The 18,157-nt window shown below is 44.3% G+C and overlaps 1 protein-coding gene and 1 long non-coding RNA gene across 7 annotated transcripts in view; one reads left to right on the forward strand and one right to left on the reverse strand.

Moving 5' to 3' along the window:
- Nucleotides 1–18,157, reverse strand: part of dock10 (dedicator of cytokinesis 10) — a 55,092-nt gene that overhangs the window by 35,877 nt on the left and 1,058 nt on the right. For 5 of the 6 annotated variants that reach the window (XM_035623051.2, XM_035623055.2, XM_035623050.2 and 2 more), the window contains exon 1: nucleotides 1,117–1,539. The exons of the other annotated variant lie outside the window; for it this stretch is intronic. In XM_035623051.2, the coding sequence (XP_035478944.1) occupies nucleotides 1,117–1,275 (159 nt within the window). In that variant the 5' untranslated portion in view covers nucleotides 1,276–1,539. Of the gene's footprint in view, nucleotides 1–1,116; nucleotides 1,540–18,157 lie in introns of those variants that run through there. 6 annotated transcript variants of the gene reach the window in all.
- Nucleotides 14,796–16,361, forward strand: LOC118299400. Its single transcript, XR_004789850.2, has 2 exons — nucleotides 14,796–14,912; nucleotides 15,511–16,361. It is a non-coding gene; the product is annotated as an uncharacterized LOC118299400 (long non-coding RNA).

The following is an 18,157-nucleotide window of genomic DNA, read 5'->3' on the forward strand; positions in this document are numbered from 1 at the left end:
TTCACAGTGAATTGACAAATAATTCCAATATTCACATTGTGTCAATGACTAATCAACAGCCAACAATATCCGATTTCACCCGAGAGCTCTGAGAAGTCAAAGAGGTTTGACAGTGGCCAATGAGAGGTTGTAGGTCCGCATTTTTCCCTGGTTGACCATATTTTCGTTACTAACTCAGAACAGCTGATGCTCTTGTACTGACAGTGCAAGACTCAGACTGCAGGTTAACGTGAATTTGCAGTTTTCAGCGTCTAGTTTGCTGCAGTGACCAGAAAAGGCGGCACCAGAGGAGACAGAAGGTTTATGGAGGAAAAGAAAGAAAGGGGAAACAGAAGAGGCGACTGTAAAGGTCCCGTCCTGCCAAAACTCTAACATTTTTTCCACTGGTCTTACAGAAACCAGGGTCTTTCTGGGAATAAAAAAAAGTCTGGCCAGCACCATTGGATACAGACACCAAACAGATGGCTGACATATAACATTGTTATGAAACTAAAAAGTCATTAAGGAGAAACACACATATACGTTTATGAAATTCATTCAAGTCATTCCTCTTGTTATTCATCCTTTCATACATTCATTCATTCACAGGATTCTGATCCCGCATCTTATACTTGGTTCTATTTTTATAATCTTCTCTGTTGGCCAAATGCAGAGAGAGCAGATTTTTCCCACAGAAACTAGATTCCTCATGTCTGACCCCCACCATCCCCCTCTGTTCTACTGCCTTCATTTCCCTCCTTCTGCCTCTCAGCTGTGAATGGAAACAACCAGGCCCCAGTCATTGATCATATATGAACCTCAGTTGCAGAGAGAAAGAGAGAGGCGCAAAAAAAAAAGTTAGACAAGGAAAGGCAGCAATGACGAGAAAACACGGAAAGCCAGAATTCAGTTTATATACATTAATCAAAGTTGCTGCTTCAAATTAGCAAAACAGAGACGGGTCTTTAACTGTACCTACTGGCTCAGACGTGAATCCATCATTATAATTCAAAATGCACATTCAAATATGATGCCATTGAGCACTATACTCCACACCCACATACTGGAGTCCCCTCTACCTTCCCACGCATGCATTGCATTGGCAGAGGTAGCTGGAGGTGCAGTAGCGCTGGTTACCATTACAATGATGGTCAAAGGTGAGGTGGTAGTAGTGTAACCCTCTAGGGTGGGCGTGGCAGCCTCCAATGACATCTGGTCCTGTCGTGAACACATGTGGCCGCAGTCGGCCCCGCCCACCGAGCGTAGGAGCAGGACCACACTGGCCGAACAGCCCATAATCCACTGCTGTCGACTCTCAGTCCGGCGCGATCCCGTGCAGCAGTAAAGGGCTTCACCTTGTCTATACCTGCCCAGCCTGAGCTCAGCTGTCTAACTCGACGACAGTCGAGTCCAGCTCAGTTCAGCCCCTGGACCAGCCAGTGATGCTGGGGGCTTCACAACCTCCCTGTCCAACCTCACCTTCCCCTCAAGCTTCACTTCTATCAGTCCTGCTTTGCAAGCTTCCTCTGTCTTTCCTGCACTGCTCTGCTCCGGTCTCCAGCTCCTAATGTTGCCGCTGCAGAGCTTACACAGTGGCAGCCTTACAAGTCTCTCTCTCCCTCTCCCCCTCCCTCTCTCTCTCTCTCTCTCACACACACACACACACACACACACACACACACACACACACACACACACACACACACACACACACACACACACACACACACACACACACACTGCAGCTGTGAGCTGTGCATGGTTCAGCCCAGCCCAGCTCACCCAACGAATCACAGTCTGCAATAGTTGTCAGCTGACTAGAACCAGCTACACGCACACACACACACACACACATATATGCACATGCAGACACATAGACATTTTTTATGATTTTCATTCTGCCGCACTCACTCCCTTTTTCAATTTTTCTCGCAATCACACACCGGCCCTTTCAAAGGTTCTTCTACAGGCGGTGTTCATGCATCTGCAGTACAGGACCTGTGGTGCAGACACGCTCTCCCATTCCCCCCCCCCCACCGCTAAAAGAAACTGTTGCTTTTTAAAAAACACCGTGTGGAGATTGCAGTGTGCGTTTATGCATATTCATGCATCTGCGACAGAAAAATCTGTTTAATATTCCAGCACGGAGGTTGGCAGAGTGTGTCGGGCTCTAGGAAGAGAGCGTTAGGGAGTGGTTAGAGAGGCTATTGAATGGAAAGCGGATGGTTGGAAAGTGGGGAGTGGGCGGCTTTACAGATGGAGCATGCATGTGGAGTTTCAGGACGGTAGAGCTACCATGTGAAATTCCTCTGAAGTTGATTCTGCAGCCATAGGGCACTGAGTTAAGTATTTAAAAAGCATAAAATTCCATTACATCACTTTTGATGTCCTTAAAGTGCTAGCGACAATCACTTTCACCACTCTAATTTTTCTCATCTCACCATAACATCTGGTCCTGTTCTGGTAGTTATGATCCATTTACACTGCGTGGCTAAAGTTAAAGAAAAAAAAAGTGACTTCTGAGAACAAAATGGTTTTCATATGTTTCGCAGCGATCTGAAATGCTTCTCATTATAAAAATCCCCTTTGTGTTTCTTGCCAGTCATATTTGTTGGACCAAAAGACCTGAAAAATATGGGTTATAATAGGAGTTTTGCAGCATGGATGTTGGTGGAGAGAGAGGGAGGAGGTGGAGTTGACATGAGCCAAACAAGTGAAACCAGCTGACTGTGACAGGATGTGACACTTGGCAATTAACCATATATTTCTTATACATACAGTATACACACACATATAGTGACGCTGTGGTAGTGTATATGTGATGGTTTGAATGCACTTCATTCCTTGATTTAGCATTGAATTTAGCTATAAATGAAATCTGTGGGTGTTTCCAACATTCACGCATATAAAAATAAATAAATATTCCATTACAATATTAAAACAAATAATTTAAATACGTTAAAGCAACTGGAAAATATGTTGCAGCTAGTCACTTGCACCTAAGGGACATTTAAGGTAATATGTTACACATTTCACCTATAATACATTATAATTCAGCTATATGAAAGCATCGGCCATCAGCAGATCTATAATTAAGTGACATACAATAATGTACAGTTCCAGGCATTTGCACATGCTGTCCTCCCTGCAGAGAGAGGGATGTAACCATGGTGATGTTGTTAGGTCATGATTAGGGTCATTTGTGTCCATGTCAGTGTGACAGAAAATTCCACCCACCACCCACGTAAATGCTCATAGATATAATGCTTTACATAGCTAAATATAAACAGCGCAACACACACACAAACACACAGAAAACCTACAAAGGCATGCGCATTTCTCTCCCACACGGTGTACAAATATTAATGTGCCCCACTCAGCGGGGGGAGATGACAGTGCACATGTCCAGTGCAGTGTACAAAGAAGAGCGAGAGATGAAACGCTGAGCGCACCACCCACCAACACCTCCCTCCCCATCGCCTCCCTGCTTCCACATCACTAAAAGCTCTTCAGTGCAACATGCCTGATGGCAGCAGCTAAACCTCACAGGAGCCACAGAGATGGGCTTTGTTTGGACGCCAGGCCTCCACAATGGTTCTGTCATGCGAACATGCCCACACACAATAATCTTGCCCTCGAGCTGCCAGCACAGTCCCCATGTTACACAGCTCGCTTGGTGTTGAGTTCTCATTCACTCCGCCTGCCTTCACACTGTTTCCAAACACAGATTATATCACTATACCAGCCCCTGCTTCCATCTAAACCTTGGTCTAAATTGAAACTGATCGTTGCTTGTTTCCTTAATTGATGCTGTGCAGACATTCTCAGTCTAACAAGATAAAAAAGTTTATTTATTTCTTTAATTAGTTAAAGTAATCCTGAGCATTGATGATATTTTATTTTATTTTATTTTATTAATTCGTCTGTCCACACACATTATGGCACAGTTATGAATTCCTTATTACCGAGGCTCTCTGGTGGAGCAGCTGTAGGTTACAGTGGGTGGCTATGTCAGCACAGCTGGAAGTAAAATATGACATACATCAAATATGAATAATTTACAGCTTAGCCAAATGTAAAACTATTTTTGCTCTTTTTCCCACATGGGTTTTATTCGCATATGCAAAATGTGCATACTACATATAAGATGGAAAGATACAGTACTTGTATTACTATATAATTTGTATTACTGTCACTACTACTATGCCATTGATTCAATTGATCATTTCTGCACGTTTCCCATAAGAAAACACTGCAGTCTTAATCGCTAAAATCTTCTCTGCACTTTGTTTGTTTGGTTGGAGCCTGTAGTTGTTGTAATTGTTTCACTTCACCTTCACCTTTTTAAATAGAAGGAGAGGCAGAGATGAATTCAAAGCAAAGCACCCAAGGCAGCTTTGAGCGAATGCGGCGGTTGAGTGTTCAATATGTGATGAGGACCTTGAACCTCTGCGGAAGGGAAAGAAGAAACTGACTCAGGCTGTGTGGTTGGAAACACGGACACGGAGATGATACAGTGTGAAGCAGTTCATCTCCGAGGAAAATACTACTGGAGCGTTAGAGTTGGTTAGAGGAGAATTAATACATTATAAAATGAAAGGGCAGGACAAAACTCTACAAGGATAATATCACATTCCCAGACAAAAACACAAAGACCTGCACGCACACAATGAGATGCAATAATCTTCCCTACTTCCTCATTCCTTCTGCTGTTTTTTTTCCCCTCCTCTGTCACTCCATATTTCTCAATTCATTATATGTAACTCAGATATCTTGAACTCCTTTGATACTCCTTTATAAAATATTTTTATGGGTCCTTTATTTTCCAAACAGTTTTTTTCAAAAAGCAAGTAATGTGACATTATTTCCTGGAATGTAGATAAAATAATTTAGATTTGTGCTGTTTGTTGGCATAGAGAAGGAGAGTGCTACTTTTGACCTCACAAAAAGTAATGAGGAAATATATTCACAAGAACAGGAGCACGTGAGGTTTCATTTCCAGAGAGATTCCCAAAGCCTTTAAAAAATTTCACCAAAAACCTTACAAAGATCCATTTGATAACCTTAATAGATATGTTCTAAATGAATATCATATTGGCAAATTTACAATAATTTACAGCCACAAATGAAGACAGATGTGTTTAAAGAAGTACTTTAGTAAAAGTAGCAGTACCACAGTTTAAGTATGGTTTTGGAGTCTTTTATCAAACTACAGCTCACCACAGCATTATAATTCATATTTTATGTGTACAACTTGAAGACAGTGTTTACAAATTTCAGCCGACCTGACCAACCTCTCAGCGTTTTTTTTAGAAAGACAAGAAACGCTGAGAGGTTAGTCAAGTTAAATAATAAGAAATATGCTTGGAAAATTTTTTGCCTGCGTGTAAACAGGGTTAAGTCGTGTGTAAATCTGAGCATCTGTAAAGAATGACATCATTGGGGTGTATAGGGCAGTGTGCCGCCATCATTCGCGGAGTTAATGTTTTCCAGCTGTACAGCCTTAGTCTCTAATCCCTCTGTTCCCAGCAGAACCGCTACTTTGCTAAACAACAGTAAAGGTGAAAAAGTAGTGATCATGTGCACTGATTTGCAGCAGTTTGATTTGCGCGTGTGTGTGTGCGGGCTGCACATGCATGTAGATTATTTAGACATAAGACACACATAAGGCATTTTACTGACTTCAAATACCTCAACTAGGCCGAGTAGGAAACCACCACCATTAAAACTCATGTGCACTGCCTTGTAAGCAGTTAGCTCTGCTATAGTTAGGCTCCCTGTAGAGCTGGAGGCTGACTCATGGCAGCGGCGTTTGATGTGGGGCACAGGGCTCCACTGGGTTTACTTGGGAAAACACTATCCTGTTCCCATGGTGACCACAACAGGAAGGATGCTGTCACTCAAGGGTGCTGGGTTCACAGCAAACTACGGCTCGGCCCTCGGCACTCGAGTTGGACACAAGGTCACCTCTTTTTGGATGCCCTACCCCCTTGTTCTCTCTCTCTCTCTCACACACACACACACACACACGCACACAGTGTTTTTCTATGTGATGTTTTGCAGAGTTCACTGACTGTACTGGAAAAATGGAGCAGAATTCTGAAGAGTGCAAACATCTGGATAAAGCAAATATGGGATCAGTTTGTTAGGAACTAGACTGCAGATCATGTCACAAATAGTTGTATTCGTTTTGATCTGACCTGTGTCGAAATAACTTCATCAAGTCGCCTATATGTTTCTGTAACTGCCGTTCAAAAGACTGACGGTTACAGAGGAGTGTAGCTCATAGAATAAAGTGCAGCAAGTTTGCAGCACAAGATGTTTCTATGCGACTTCAGATTCTCTCCTGGTGTTGATAGTGATGTAAATATTGTCTCAAACTCACCTGTGTTCATGGTTCTTAGTAAAACCTCAGCCAGCGGTTGCAACACCACAGCAAACCTTGCACAAACAGGAAGACAGATGCACCTGATGCACCGAGGTATAATCCAAACTGCCTGGCTAAGAATTGGGTTTTTGGCTTCATGCCACTATTCTTTTAGAAACCATTTCAATAAAACACCTCTGATACCCGTCAGACTCTGGCAGGTTACGGTCGTGCATAAAAGTTTCCAGATAATATTTTCTGGCAAATATGTATCGTGATGATCTTTCATGTGGTCGTATAAAATCGTGGCATCATCTGCTTTGCAGCAGCTGTAGCGAAACAGTGATTCAAATTGATCTCCTCTTTCAACAAGATTGTGCTGCTCCTCCACACAGTTTTATGACTTTGTTACTCTCTTATGTCTCGCTACATTAGATTGGATTTTGTTTCTGCCCCATCTGACGATGCCCGATGGCAACTTGAGAAAGCTACTTTAAATGAGTCAAAATCCTGATTTAATGGCGTAACTGTGCAAGAGAGACCGCGTGTAATGTCCGACAGTCTTGTCTGGCTCTGAAGTTAAGCTCTTTTCTGGAGGAGGTAACAGGAAGAACCGAGTTCAGAGCTACAACACACTGCCAATGCCATCTAGTGCTGAGTACTCTCCACAGCAGCCCTGTGTGGATGGTGAAAGTGCCTCGCTCCGTGCCAAACTCCACGCCTCCAAGTATTAGCTGCAGCCTCTGGCATGTCGTTCACCTATGACCTCCAGGGGGCGCTCTGTGTCAGAGATACTATCTGGTCCTCTGGCAGCTGGTTTGTTTAGAAAAGGAAGCTATTAAATTGTCTTTACTGAACTAAAGTCCCGAGGCAGAGGAGAGTCGTTGGGGGATGGAGCAAGAGAGGGCAGATGAGGAGGGGAATTATGGGGAAGGGGAAGTTGGTGAGGAGCAGCTGCATTGTTAAAAAATGTCCTTTCATTCCGCCTTCACCTACCTCCCTCTTAAAAATGAATCTCCAAAACCCCCAAAACACTCTTGTTGAAGTCTTTTCTTTGTAACCATTCTTCCAATCATCCAGAGGCGACGCAAATACAACACACAGCAGAAAATCAGGCAGCATAGAGGCTGACAGAGGAGCGCCTGTGAAGATCACCTTTCCCCGTTTTAACAACACTTTTAAAGGTGAGGAGACAGTGGGAGAGTAATGACCGTAGACAAAACTTTAACTTTAAAAATGTTTGTAAAAGAAGGGGTCAGCTGTAAAGTGTGAGAAGTCATCTTTAATTCATTGTTTGCTCACTGCATAATTTATGGAGATGCATGAAACATATGTGGGATACTGCATAGTTCCGAGATGGTTTTATATTCAGCGGCAGGCGATCGTCCAAGAAACTGTTTTTGCGAGGTCGGCTTCATTCCCGTAAAATTAAATTGAAAAGTTTTACTTTATAAAAAGAAATACTTTTCATGATGTTAGTAGAGCTGGTCTCTGTTTCAGGTGAGGTGGCCCACATCTGTACAGTACAGTATTGTTCCTGTATCTACTCTGTGAAACACTTTATTCAGTTTGGACCAACAACAAGAAAACACCCATCTGCCTTTTTCATTTTAATAATCCCTCAATGACTCCTACCTTCATAAACCTGCATCATGAGACGTACTGGTATCACGGGATTATGATAGTATGACAGAATCCTGGTATTCATTTGCCTCATAAGCAGCAGAAAGACACACAGAGCTACTGTCAAAGAGCTGGTGCCTCATTAATTCACTCTCCCACGTGGCATCTCTCCGCATCTCCCCGTGGTCCTCTCCTTCTTCCCATCCCCTCCCCCCGCCTGTCCCAGGCCTCGGCCAATCAAGCAAAGACAGTTGAGGTCACCAGCTTCTTCATGCGCTGTGCCATAAATTGTTGTTGTAATACCCATCTTTATGAAAATGCATTAGGTGGTAAAGCAGTTTGTTTGAGTGGTAACAGGAGTACGCAATTTTAAATGTTGCTCACTGTCATATTGTTATTGACGGTTTACATTTAAAGCACAGATTAAGCATGAGCTTCATCATCACACACCAGGGAGGTTTTAAGGTAAAACGTAGAGGTAAAAGAGCTTCAGTTTGTTCAGTTGTGACTCTCAGTCCAAAAGAGAGAGAACGCTGCTGAGAGAGGAGGTTTTCCTGACATTAATCTGTTCATCACCAGCTGACATTACAGGAAAGGAGCACTGCAGCAGCATAATAAACACCAGTCCAGCACAGTAGTCATGGTTCTTCTCTCGACGCTGCCATGTGTCCGTTGTTTCACTGCGATCCTATCTGGGCCATTTCCACAGCTGTTAGGCCTCTCCTGTTTGCCGTCCAGGTGAGAGCGTCTCCAACCAATGAGACTGTTCACTTACTGTACTCCTTCCCTGTAGCAAAGTCCAACCCTGAAAAAACTCTACTTCCACTGACAGTAGGAAACGGCAACTATTTGTCAGGCATCATCCCTGATGATTTCTGTTTCCTGAAACTCTGTGAGATTGAAAAATGTGTCCTCACTCTGAACTTGCCACATTCATCCTACACCTGGCCCAAGCCAATATTTACTTTCAAACAGTCATGCCAGAAATGCATACCAGCACAATGGACACGGCGGTTAAAAGTTTACTACAGTGATGGACATGATGAACGTTCATTCCAGGCTGATCAGCCAAAAAACCAAAAACACCATCAGACTCCATGCCAACCCCCAGTCTACACCCTCGCTGTGATGAGGAAGCCCACCTGCACGCCTCGCTTGCAATAAATCATTCAGTCATAACGCCTACATACGACACCAACACAAAGCCCACGTGTGACCTCTGTATGACCTCTACACCAGCGCTGACTATCTACCAGACGCCCACTCAGCACTGCTCCTTCTCCCTGAGGTCCCAGTTTAGACTGAGGACGCAGCTGTTCAAAAGACTTTTCCTCATGCGTCTTCACTTGTTTTAACCTTCATCACAATTTCCCCTTCCCCTCTTCCCCTGCTCTTCTCCCCTGCTTATAGACTCCAAGTCCCTTCTTTATCTCCCTCTCTCTGTCCTTCGCTTCCCCCCCCCCGACCCCCCTCGCTTTTTCTCACCCTTTTCAGGTCTTCGTCTGACATTGAAGGCACACACACAAAATTGATGTATGCACAGAGAAATGTACAGTACAGAGTGAGTCCGACACAAGCATCCAGTGAGCCAACACAGGTGCACAGACTGGCCTTCCCTCTTAATATCAGCATCCACAACCACGGCAGACAGTCAAAGGACCTGTGTGCCCTTTCTTCACCTTTACTACCTTCAGGTATTCTGATTTTGGGTCTGGGCTACAGTATGTTTCCTGTGACATATCCTGAGACACCTTCGTGTCAGCCATGCAGGAATAGCACTGGCATCCTTGAGTCACATCTATCTCAACTCTTGCCACTTAGCAGAAAGAAAAAAAAAACTGGGACCTTACACTGACCATACACCCTCAAGAGTCCGTATAATAGTTTAGAGCTGAACTTAAAAGGACATTACAAGTAAAATCTTTGTATATCAGTGTATACTTTATCGAGTCAATACATACCGTTGATACATTTGATTGGCACATTTTCTATTCTTTATTATTCTTAATTGTGTTAACATCTTAACACAATTATTTATTTATTTGTTACTCTTCACCTGTGCAGAAAACACAGGGTTTATATAAATTATACACGCACACGCACACACACACACACACACACACACACACACACACACACACACACACACACTCAGAAACAGTCTCTATGAACTTCCCAGACAAACTCATGAAAACACACAACTGGAAAATCACATTTAATGGCACAAGCTAAAGTGTTTTCCAACCAGGTATTTTGACCAGTTGTGTCTTTGAGCTGCTACTCAAGACAACACACGATCTGTAACGGTCTGTTCAATTTCTAACAGATGCAAAGACACTGCAGACATAACAGGGTGTGTGCGTGCATGTGTATGTACCTTTGTCTTGGTTCAACATGATTGTGTGGATGGATGGGTGGTGAAATATTAACAATAGCTGCCTGCTTGTTCCTGCCTCTCTCTGTTTCCCTCGCTGACACCGGGGGCCAGCAGCACAGACACGGTCGGGATTATGATTATATACAGGTCGGGATTATGGGTGGGTCAGCCGAGTTGATCAAAGCTAACGGGGAACAGTTGGACAGGCAACAGATCAGACAGAAGAAAGGGAGAAAGAGAGGATTTGACCATGTAACAAAAACATGGTTCTGTTTTAAGATTCGTAGACTTCGAGGGCGGCACGTACAAAAGTAGCATCTGACACATTTTTAATACATCCTGTCAATTTGTTGCCTAATGAGATCACTCCCGTGCTCCCTGTCTCACTCTGTCCAGTCAATGGAGACAGTTAATGAGGGAAAGTCCACACGTATAACTGCCACACAGTGTGTGTGTGCGCGTGTGTGTGTGTGTGTGTGTGTGTGTGTGTGTGTGTGTGAATACAGCAGGGTGAGGGAAGCAGGGCATGGGGGTCGGACGGTAATGGCACTAGCATATTCAGGCCTCCTACTCTGGAATGCAGAATGAGGGAGAGACACAACACGGCAATTCACTCGCCGAAAGTCGCTGAACTATTCTTAGTCCAGTATGTGAAGTGGACCCCCCCCCTTCCCTCCCCCACTCAACCCCTTCTCCCTGAGGGCCATGAGAAGAGTCTGAATGGACGAGGGGACGGTGGTGTCTATGAAGGTGCAGGGCAGGGCGCCGGGCCTGGATGGAGAGTTTTACAGAACGAGAGAGAGAGAGAGAGAGAGAGAGAGAGGATAAAAGTTAAGCTCCAGTGAGGCAAAGCCTGGTCAGCTCAGTGTGAATGGATCAGTTCACTGGCTGTGAAGCCTCTCTCTCTCTCTCTCCAAAGAGCCTATTGTGAACACACATTGGCACAATGCATGGCGCCTCGGGGGACCTCGCTCTCTCTCCTCATCCTCTCATGTGACCTCTCACAAACACTGACAGACATCGCGGACAGACAGATACTTTCTCTTCATCCCGTTTTCGTACCTAGGCTAGTTCAACAGCTGGCTGGTAGACACTACAACACAACTGTACATGTATTTCAGGGGAGAGAAAAAATGAATTTGCTCACCCCCAGCACGTACATTACTGACATCACTGTTCAGCATCACACAGATTTCAAACAGTGGGGGGAATTCAGCAGGAGACAGAGTCACTAGTGACAGTGACAGGCTCAGGCGTTTTCCCCCCCTCCTCTTTTTCTATATGCTTTTATTTCTCTGTCCTTTGTGAATGAGTCATTTAGAAGATGGGGAGAGACACACCAAGGCCCGGCAGTGCACGGCCCCGCCGCTATCAGGCAAGCGAGGCTGAGTCGTCGGCAGCTCAGTCATAACAAATGTCAAAGAGCTATTCATCTCCTCTAATCCCTTTCTCTATTCTCTTGTCTGCATGTCTAAACACACCGGTGGCAGTAGAAGCATTCACTCAAAATAACAAGGAGTGAGAAGAGAAGCCGGGTGAAGTTGATTTTGAAGAGGGAGTGAGGGCGTAGAAAGGAAGTGCAGGTAATTAGGGAATTTGTGTGGAGATAAAAAAAGAGGCAGAGAGGGAGCGAAGCAGAAGGCAAGAACTGAAAATATGAAAAGGGAGAGGTGAGAAGAGGTAAAGTGGAGGGAGGGGTAGAGAGGGAGACGGGGTGAGGGGAGGTCTGACAAGAGCAAAAGAAAAAGGTATGTGTCACCCTGCTGATGGAATCTCCAAAGTGATACGAGCACGCATTTAAGTTGCTCCACACGAGGGAGGCGCCACGGAGAAGTGCACAGCATGGCTTCTCAGAAGGTCTGCGAGCCGAGTTGTTCAGAGGCACGAAATGCATGGTGTGTGTGTGTGTGTGTGTGTGTGTGTGTGTGTGTGTGTGAGGCACAAAGAGACGGAGACAGACAGAGCGAGCATGACATCCTGTCCCCCGTGTGCACAGACACAGGAGGTGACACTTTCACAACCTGGTTCGACACAGAGCGAGAGATATGACATTAATGCAATCCTAGACGGAAATGTGCACACACTCTCCTGACGACGAGTGTTTGACAATAACGTGACGGTGAATGTGTGATGATAGGTCACGACACGACGGACCCGAGAAGTGACACGCATGCAAATCAAGAGCATTTGTGTCTGCTGAGCGCGATCTGATCAGCCACAATGTTGAAACCAGTTACAGGTTTTGATGTTGTGATATGTGTCAGTGCACATTTAGCCACAGCGTTATCTCGGGCAAACTGTTTTGCAGAGCAGGTCGTCCACATAAAGCATCTTCTCTTGTTTTTGATGGATTTCTCTGACCTAAACAGCAGCTACAGTCAATAAATTATGCATTCGCTGTGTTAATTAGCATTTCTGCTCTTTTTACCTGAAAGTTTATTTCATAAAACCTATTCACATTTCAATTCATGATTTGTGACTTCAGCAGAAGTGTAATTCTAGCTGAGGGGGCCAAACCTTTACAACAAATCCTGATTATCGGTCTGTATATTCCTACTTTAATAGTTCCAATGAAATGGAGACCTAATACTATTTTCCTGATTGTTCTTGTTGGGAGAGTCTCTTCTCTCTCACACTCGCATCTTTGCGGTTATACAATCAAACTGTGGTATGTTTCCCAAAACCCCCGACTTATGCAAGAGCATAAGTGTATTGGCAGGCAAGGAAATGTTGATTTGTCAAGCAGCTTTTTTTTCCGAATCTATGGGAAATAAGACAACGGCACAGCGGTTTCTATTTTTCTGTCTTGAGGTGCTGTCTTTTTTCCCACAAAACCTTGAACCACAGGGACCTGAGAAGTTTATCGCTTGCAAACTTGTGAATGTAGCACACTGATACTCATAATTGAGACTTGCTAATGCTTACGAGACACCATGACGTGCAAATACTGCACGTACAACCTTTGCTGGGCTCAATGTATGATGACACACACTGATGCACACTCAGGACAGGGTGTTTATGAGAGGACAAGTTATCTGCAGTGAAGCTTCAGTGAGAACTCCTCTGGGAGGGGAGTCAGATCTACGGAATCTTTCTCTTCCTCTTCTCACCCTTCCTCCCTCTGTCCCCCCCCCCCTAGTTTTCCTCTCTTTGCGGCGCAGCCTTCTCTAATGATAAGACTGAAGACTGCTGCTGTCTGATCTAATTATGAGCTTGGTTCTGGCCCCAGCAGCGCTCCTGGTCCTGTCCAGATGTAACAAGAAGCACATGAGAGAGACGTCAGGATTTGTGATGAATCCCCTTCAACGACCACAGCCGGTCGTCTAATAACTTCTCGCGGACGAGGCAAAAGAGTTAAATAAAACATAGCAAAGGAGATGATGAAAAAATTCTAGTAGGTGGGTCAAGAAAGAGGGGGGTCATTAAAAGAATAATTGTGATATAAGCATCTGCACAAACAAGTAGATGAAGACTTTTGATATATCTTGTAAGATGTAGATTAGAGTGTGGGAACTGAGGAGCAATAGATGAAACGAAAAAGTGGACATAGGCGAGGGGTGATAGGAGTGCTTCCTGTTAGAATTCCATTGTAAATGACCTTTCTCTGTTGCCGTGGTAACAGAGGCATGGTGGTGGGAGACTAATTACTGGTAATCTGACCTGTCTCTTTCCTTCGGGACGATTGATTTTCAGCCTTATCAGTTTGACTAACTCACATGAGAATGTTCGTCGGTGTCGCATGATGCCAGCGGCTGATTAACGTGACGACGACAACTCTTTTCATGAAACAGAGCAGCACGCTGTGGTCAAGTCATGCATGCATGTGGTTGAAAAAAACAAAACACATGCATGCAACAATTTGTTGTTCAGAACAACCACAAGGACAACAACACGCAGACGAGCGAGGCTACTGAGAATGCATGCTAGACAAATGGTCAGGTCAGCAGTCACACACGATGCATCACGGGCAGTCGACATGATGCGTCATACGGAGAGAGCTTCCTATCACTGGGTTAAATTTACCCAGAGCGCCCGCCACCAACAAATGACTGCTCCACGCTGCCTGATAAATTCTTAGCTCCAGACAGACAGATAGACATGATGCCCGAGAAGAGAGGAGAGGAGAGGAGAGGAGAGGACAGGTCTTTGACATATGAAGACAAATCTTCTTGGCTCTCTTCCACAGATAAGGTGAGATGAGTTACATAACTGCTGGCATCCAACTTGACAGTAAGTGGAAAACAAAACAGAAAAAAAGGCTATGAACAACTTTTTCAATATTTGAGAACATCCAGTATAAACTTTGGGTCACATATATATATATATATATATATATATATATATATATATGCACACAGAGAGAGAGAGAGTCAGGAAGGAAAAGAACATTAACCGAACTTTGACCTTCTTTCTATAAGTTGCAGTGTGGGTGTGTTTTCACTTTGTGGTGTGAAAAGCCAAAGAACACATGCAGTACTACTCTATGGCGACTGGTTGAGGAGAACAGAAGCAGGCACATAAAAACGGAGGTGAACCGCATTGGTAAGAGACCGTCGTACCAAAAAGGTTTGTCATGTAAGTCCATTAACTCAAAGTCACACATATTTTACATCACTGTCAGTATAAGTTTCCAAAAGCAATTCGCGAGTTCTTGGAGTGATTTCATTTCCTCCAGGCAGTTTTTCTAGCAGGGTCACAGCATACAGCCAGACGGATTTCTCTTTTATATGGAGTGTCTGTGAGAAAATAATTTTCTATCTCAGGGACGTGAATGTTTTTTAGGGGCTTTAGCTTCCTCCAAAACAGCAAGTGCACGGTGCCAGTGTAGCACTAAGAAGATTACCTGAGAGGCTACTCGGTTATTTTTCAACTAAAGCACCAGATTCCTTTGAACAAGTGACTTTTTCTGCATTTGAATTAGTGTAAACTAATATTTTATGTTTTAAATTGAATACTTTTAGGTTTTGAGCTGTTGGTCAGATAAAACATGAACATTTAAGATATTACCTTGGGTTGGTGGAAATTTAGATTTTTATGTGTTTTTCACATTTCTGACATTATTAACCAATTAAATGTAAGAAAAAGCTACCAGCAGATGATCATTCAATAATGAAAATCAATCAATTCAATTCAATTCAATTTCATTTGGATGCATTTTCTCAAGGCACAGTGAGGTCAAGACCTAACAACTTTACGGAGAAACCCAACAGTTCCCACAATGAGCAAGCCCTCGGCGACTGTGGAGAAGAAGAAAAATCCCTTTTGACAGGAAGAAATCTCAAGCGGAACCGGACTCAGTTGTGGGCGAAACATCTGCAGCGACCGGCAAATGACGAGCAATGGCAGAGGCCTGAAGCTTGCTTGAAATAGCCAATGGCAGAAACAGTTGGTCAGCAGTCAGCAGTCAGCAATATAAGGTTTATGCAGTGAGATGAACTAGGGGAAAAAAATCCACTTGTATAGTTATAGTATTCACTTTAGGTGACATAAAGAATAACAGGGCCGTCTTTGTGATTGGACAACAGAATACATAGAAAGTTCACAGAAAAAACCTGGAGATTGGCATGGGGCACCGAAAACAGTCAATGAGTAAACAGCCATGAGGCTATAGTACCATAAGGGCACCAGGGACGCCGAAGACGAGGACTGGAATTATCTGCCAAAGGACAGACAGGACCGTGGCGCAATGGCAGCAAAATACTGGATGCCATGTGGAAAGGCATGAGCATGCATATGGCCCAAAGCAGAGAGCTGGTGACTGCACACAAGCGACCCTTTGCTACTGGGCAAATAGACTCCGAGCTGCAGTCGGATGCCAGGGCGGGCATGTTGCGCCCCCAATCTCTGGCTGCGTGGTTAATGTGGCTGGCTTCCTCCAGGCACGGTATGACATGTGGCTCATCCCAGCAGGGAGCTGGGAGTCACAACAACAATGACACTTGTGTCCACATTGCTATGCTGCTCACTTTTTGCGGAGAGCCATAATAAACACACTCTTCCCGGTGCCAACAACCAGTAATCAGAATTTTGTACATTTCATTTCATTTGCAATGTGACGTACAGTAGCTCAGAGACCGACGAGAGGCACAAAAGACGTCAGGGAAAAACCCATGGTCACTGAAACAACATTCAAAAAAAAATTCAACCACCATTACATCCTTCATTCTTGTAGCTATCTACCCTTCCATGCTCCCTGCATGTTTGAAGAAAGGTGGGCTAACCACTTTGAGATGCAGTGATTACTTTCACAGAGCAGTTCATCAGAGAAAAATGTAGCATGCACCAGGGGGAATTTCCAGGTATTATGTCCACCATACACTCTATATACACACTCCAGAGCCTGGTCTAATCCAGTGTGGAGCCGAGGGTAAACTGTGTCAGAAGGTATAGAAGAAATTGGAGAAAGAATTTGGAGGCATGGGGGGTAAAGTGACGGGAGGGGCGACGTTTAGAGAATGAGGAAAACTGGTTACTATGAAAAACAGAGAGAGGAGGTCAGTGAAAGAGAAGCGAGACTCTGGCTTCACTGAATGCTGTGCCACAGGGCCGGATTCTGCTGACCTGGTTTCTTTCACCAACAAAGGCTGTGTATTAACACACTTGCAAAAAAATGCCCACACACGCGCCCACACACGCGCGCGCACACACACACAACGCATATAGACATTTACACACCCGCTTAACCTAAGCCTGAGCTTGCACACACACACACACACACACACACACACACACACACATCCTACCAACACATTGACACACAGCACCCTTACTTCCCGTCTCTACATCTCTGCATCATATACGTTTCTCAAGATATGACTCCAGGTTATTATTTTTTGGCTTCCCCCCCATTATTATAAGTTCAAGCTATCGGAAAAAAACATTGAGACTGACGAGGCAAAACAAGAGCTGGCGTGTTTGTAGATAAGAATATTAGTCATGATTTCCTGTTCAGTTTTAGATCTCTCCTCGTCTATCTCTTTAATACCTCTGACTTCCTTCCTGTTGCTAGACAGTTTGTCCGTCTGATTATTTTTACTTGCAAACTACAGGCTCGCCATGTGACTTCAGCTGAAGTGCTTTCAGGCAAGGCACTGAGGCTCGACTGTGTGTTGTTACTGCAGTGCAACACTGTGTCCTACATGGTACCAAAACAAGGTGACTCACCAGTCAATGTATGCATCCAATAAATGAATCAATAATGCACTACTCTGTCTTACTCCATTCAGGGACATGACGAATGCGAACTGTCAGTAAACCTGATTTTCCTTTTAAGGCTCATGTTATTATTAGTATTGTCTGTCTGCTCATGGACCATTTTCTATTTTCCAAAAAAGAGACGTGCACTGAACAAAAGCAAGGGTTTTATTCATTGTGGCTGCTCTATTCAGTACTCTCCAGTTTTCAATCCTGTTTTCTGCCCATTAGCATCGCCGTGAGTAACATTTTACATTCTCCCTCTTCGTGCCAATCAATTCCCACCAACGCTGTGTCCCACTGACACACTAACACCAGCCAGCCAGAGGAGAGAGGATGTGAGGATGTGTGAGTGTAGGCAGCAGAGGGGCTGGAGTGGAGTGACCTTTCTCTATGCTAATCTCACACACACACACACACACACACACACACACACACACACACACAGACAGACACACACACACACACACACACACACACACACACACACACACACACACAGAGAGAGAGAGAGAAACCGTGAGGTGGAGGATTTGTCTTCTGCCAGTTGAATCACATCATCAAAAAAAACACACACACACACACACACACACACACACAAATCCATCTCCAATGGA

The sequence above is a fragment of the Scophthalmus maximus genome, chromosome 11, assembly GCF_022379125.1.
Source record: "Scophthalmus maximus strain ysfricsl-2021 chromosome 11, ASM2237912v1, whole genome shotgun sequence".
NCBI classification, from domain to species: domain Eukaryota; kingdom Metazoa; phylum Chordata; class Actinopteri; order Pleuronectiformes; family Scophthalmidae; genus Scophthalmus; species Scophthalmus maximus.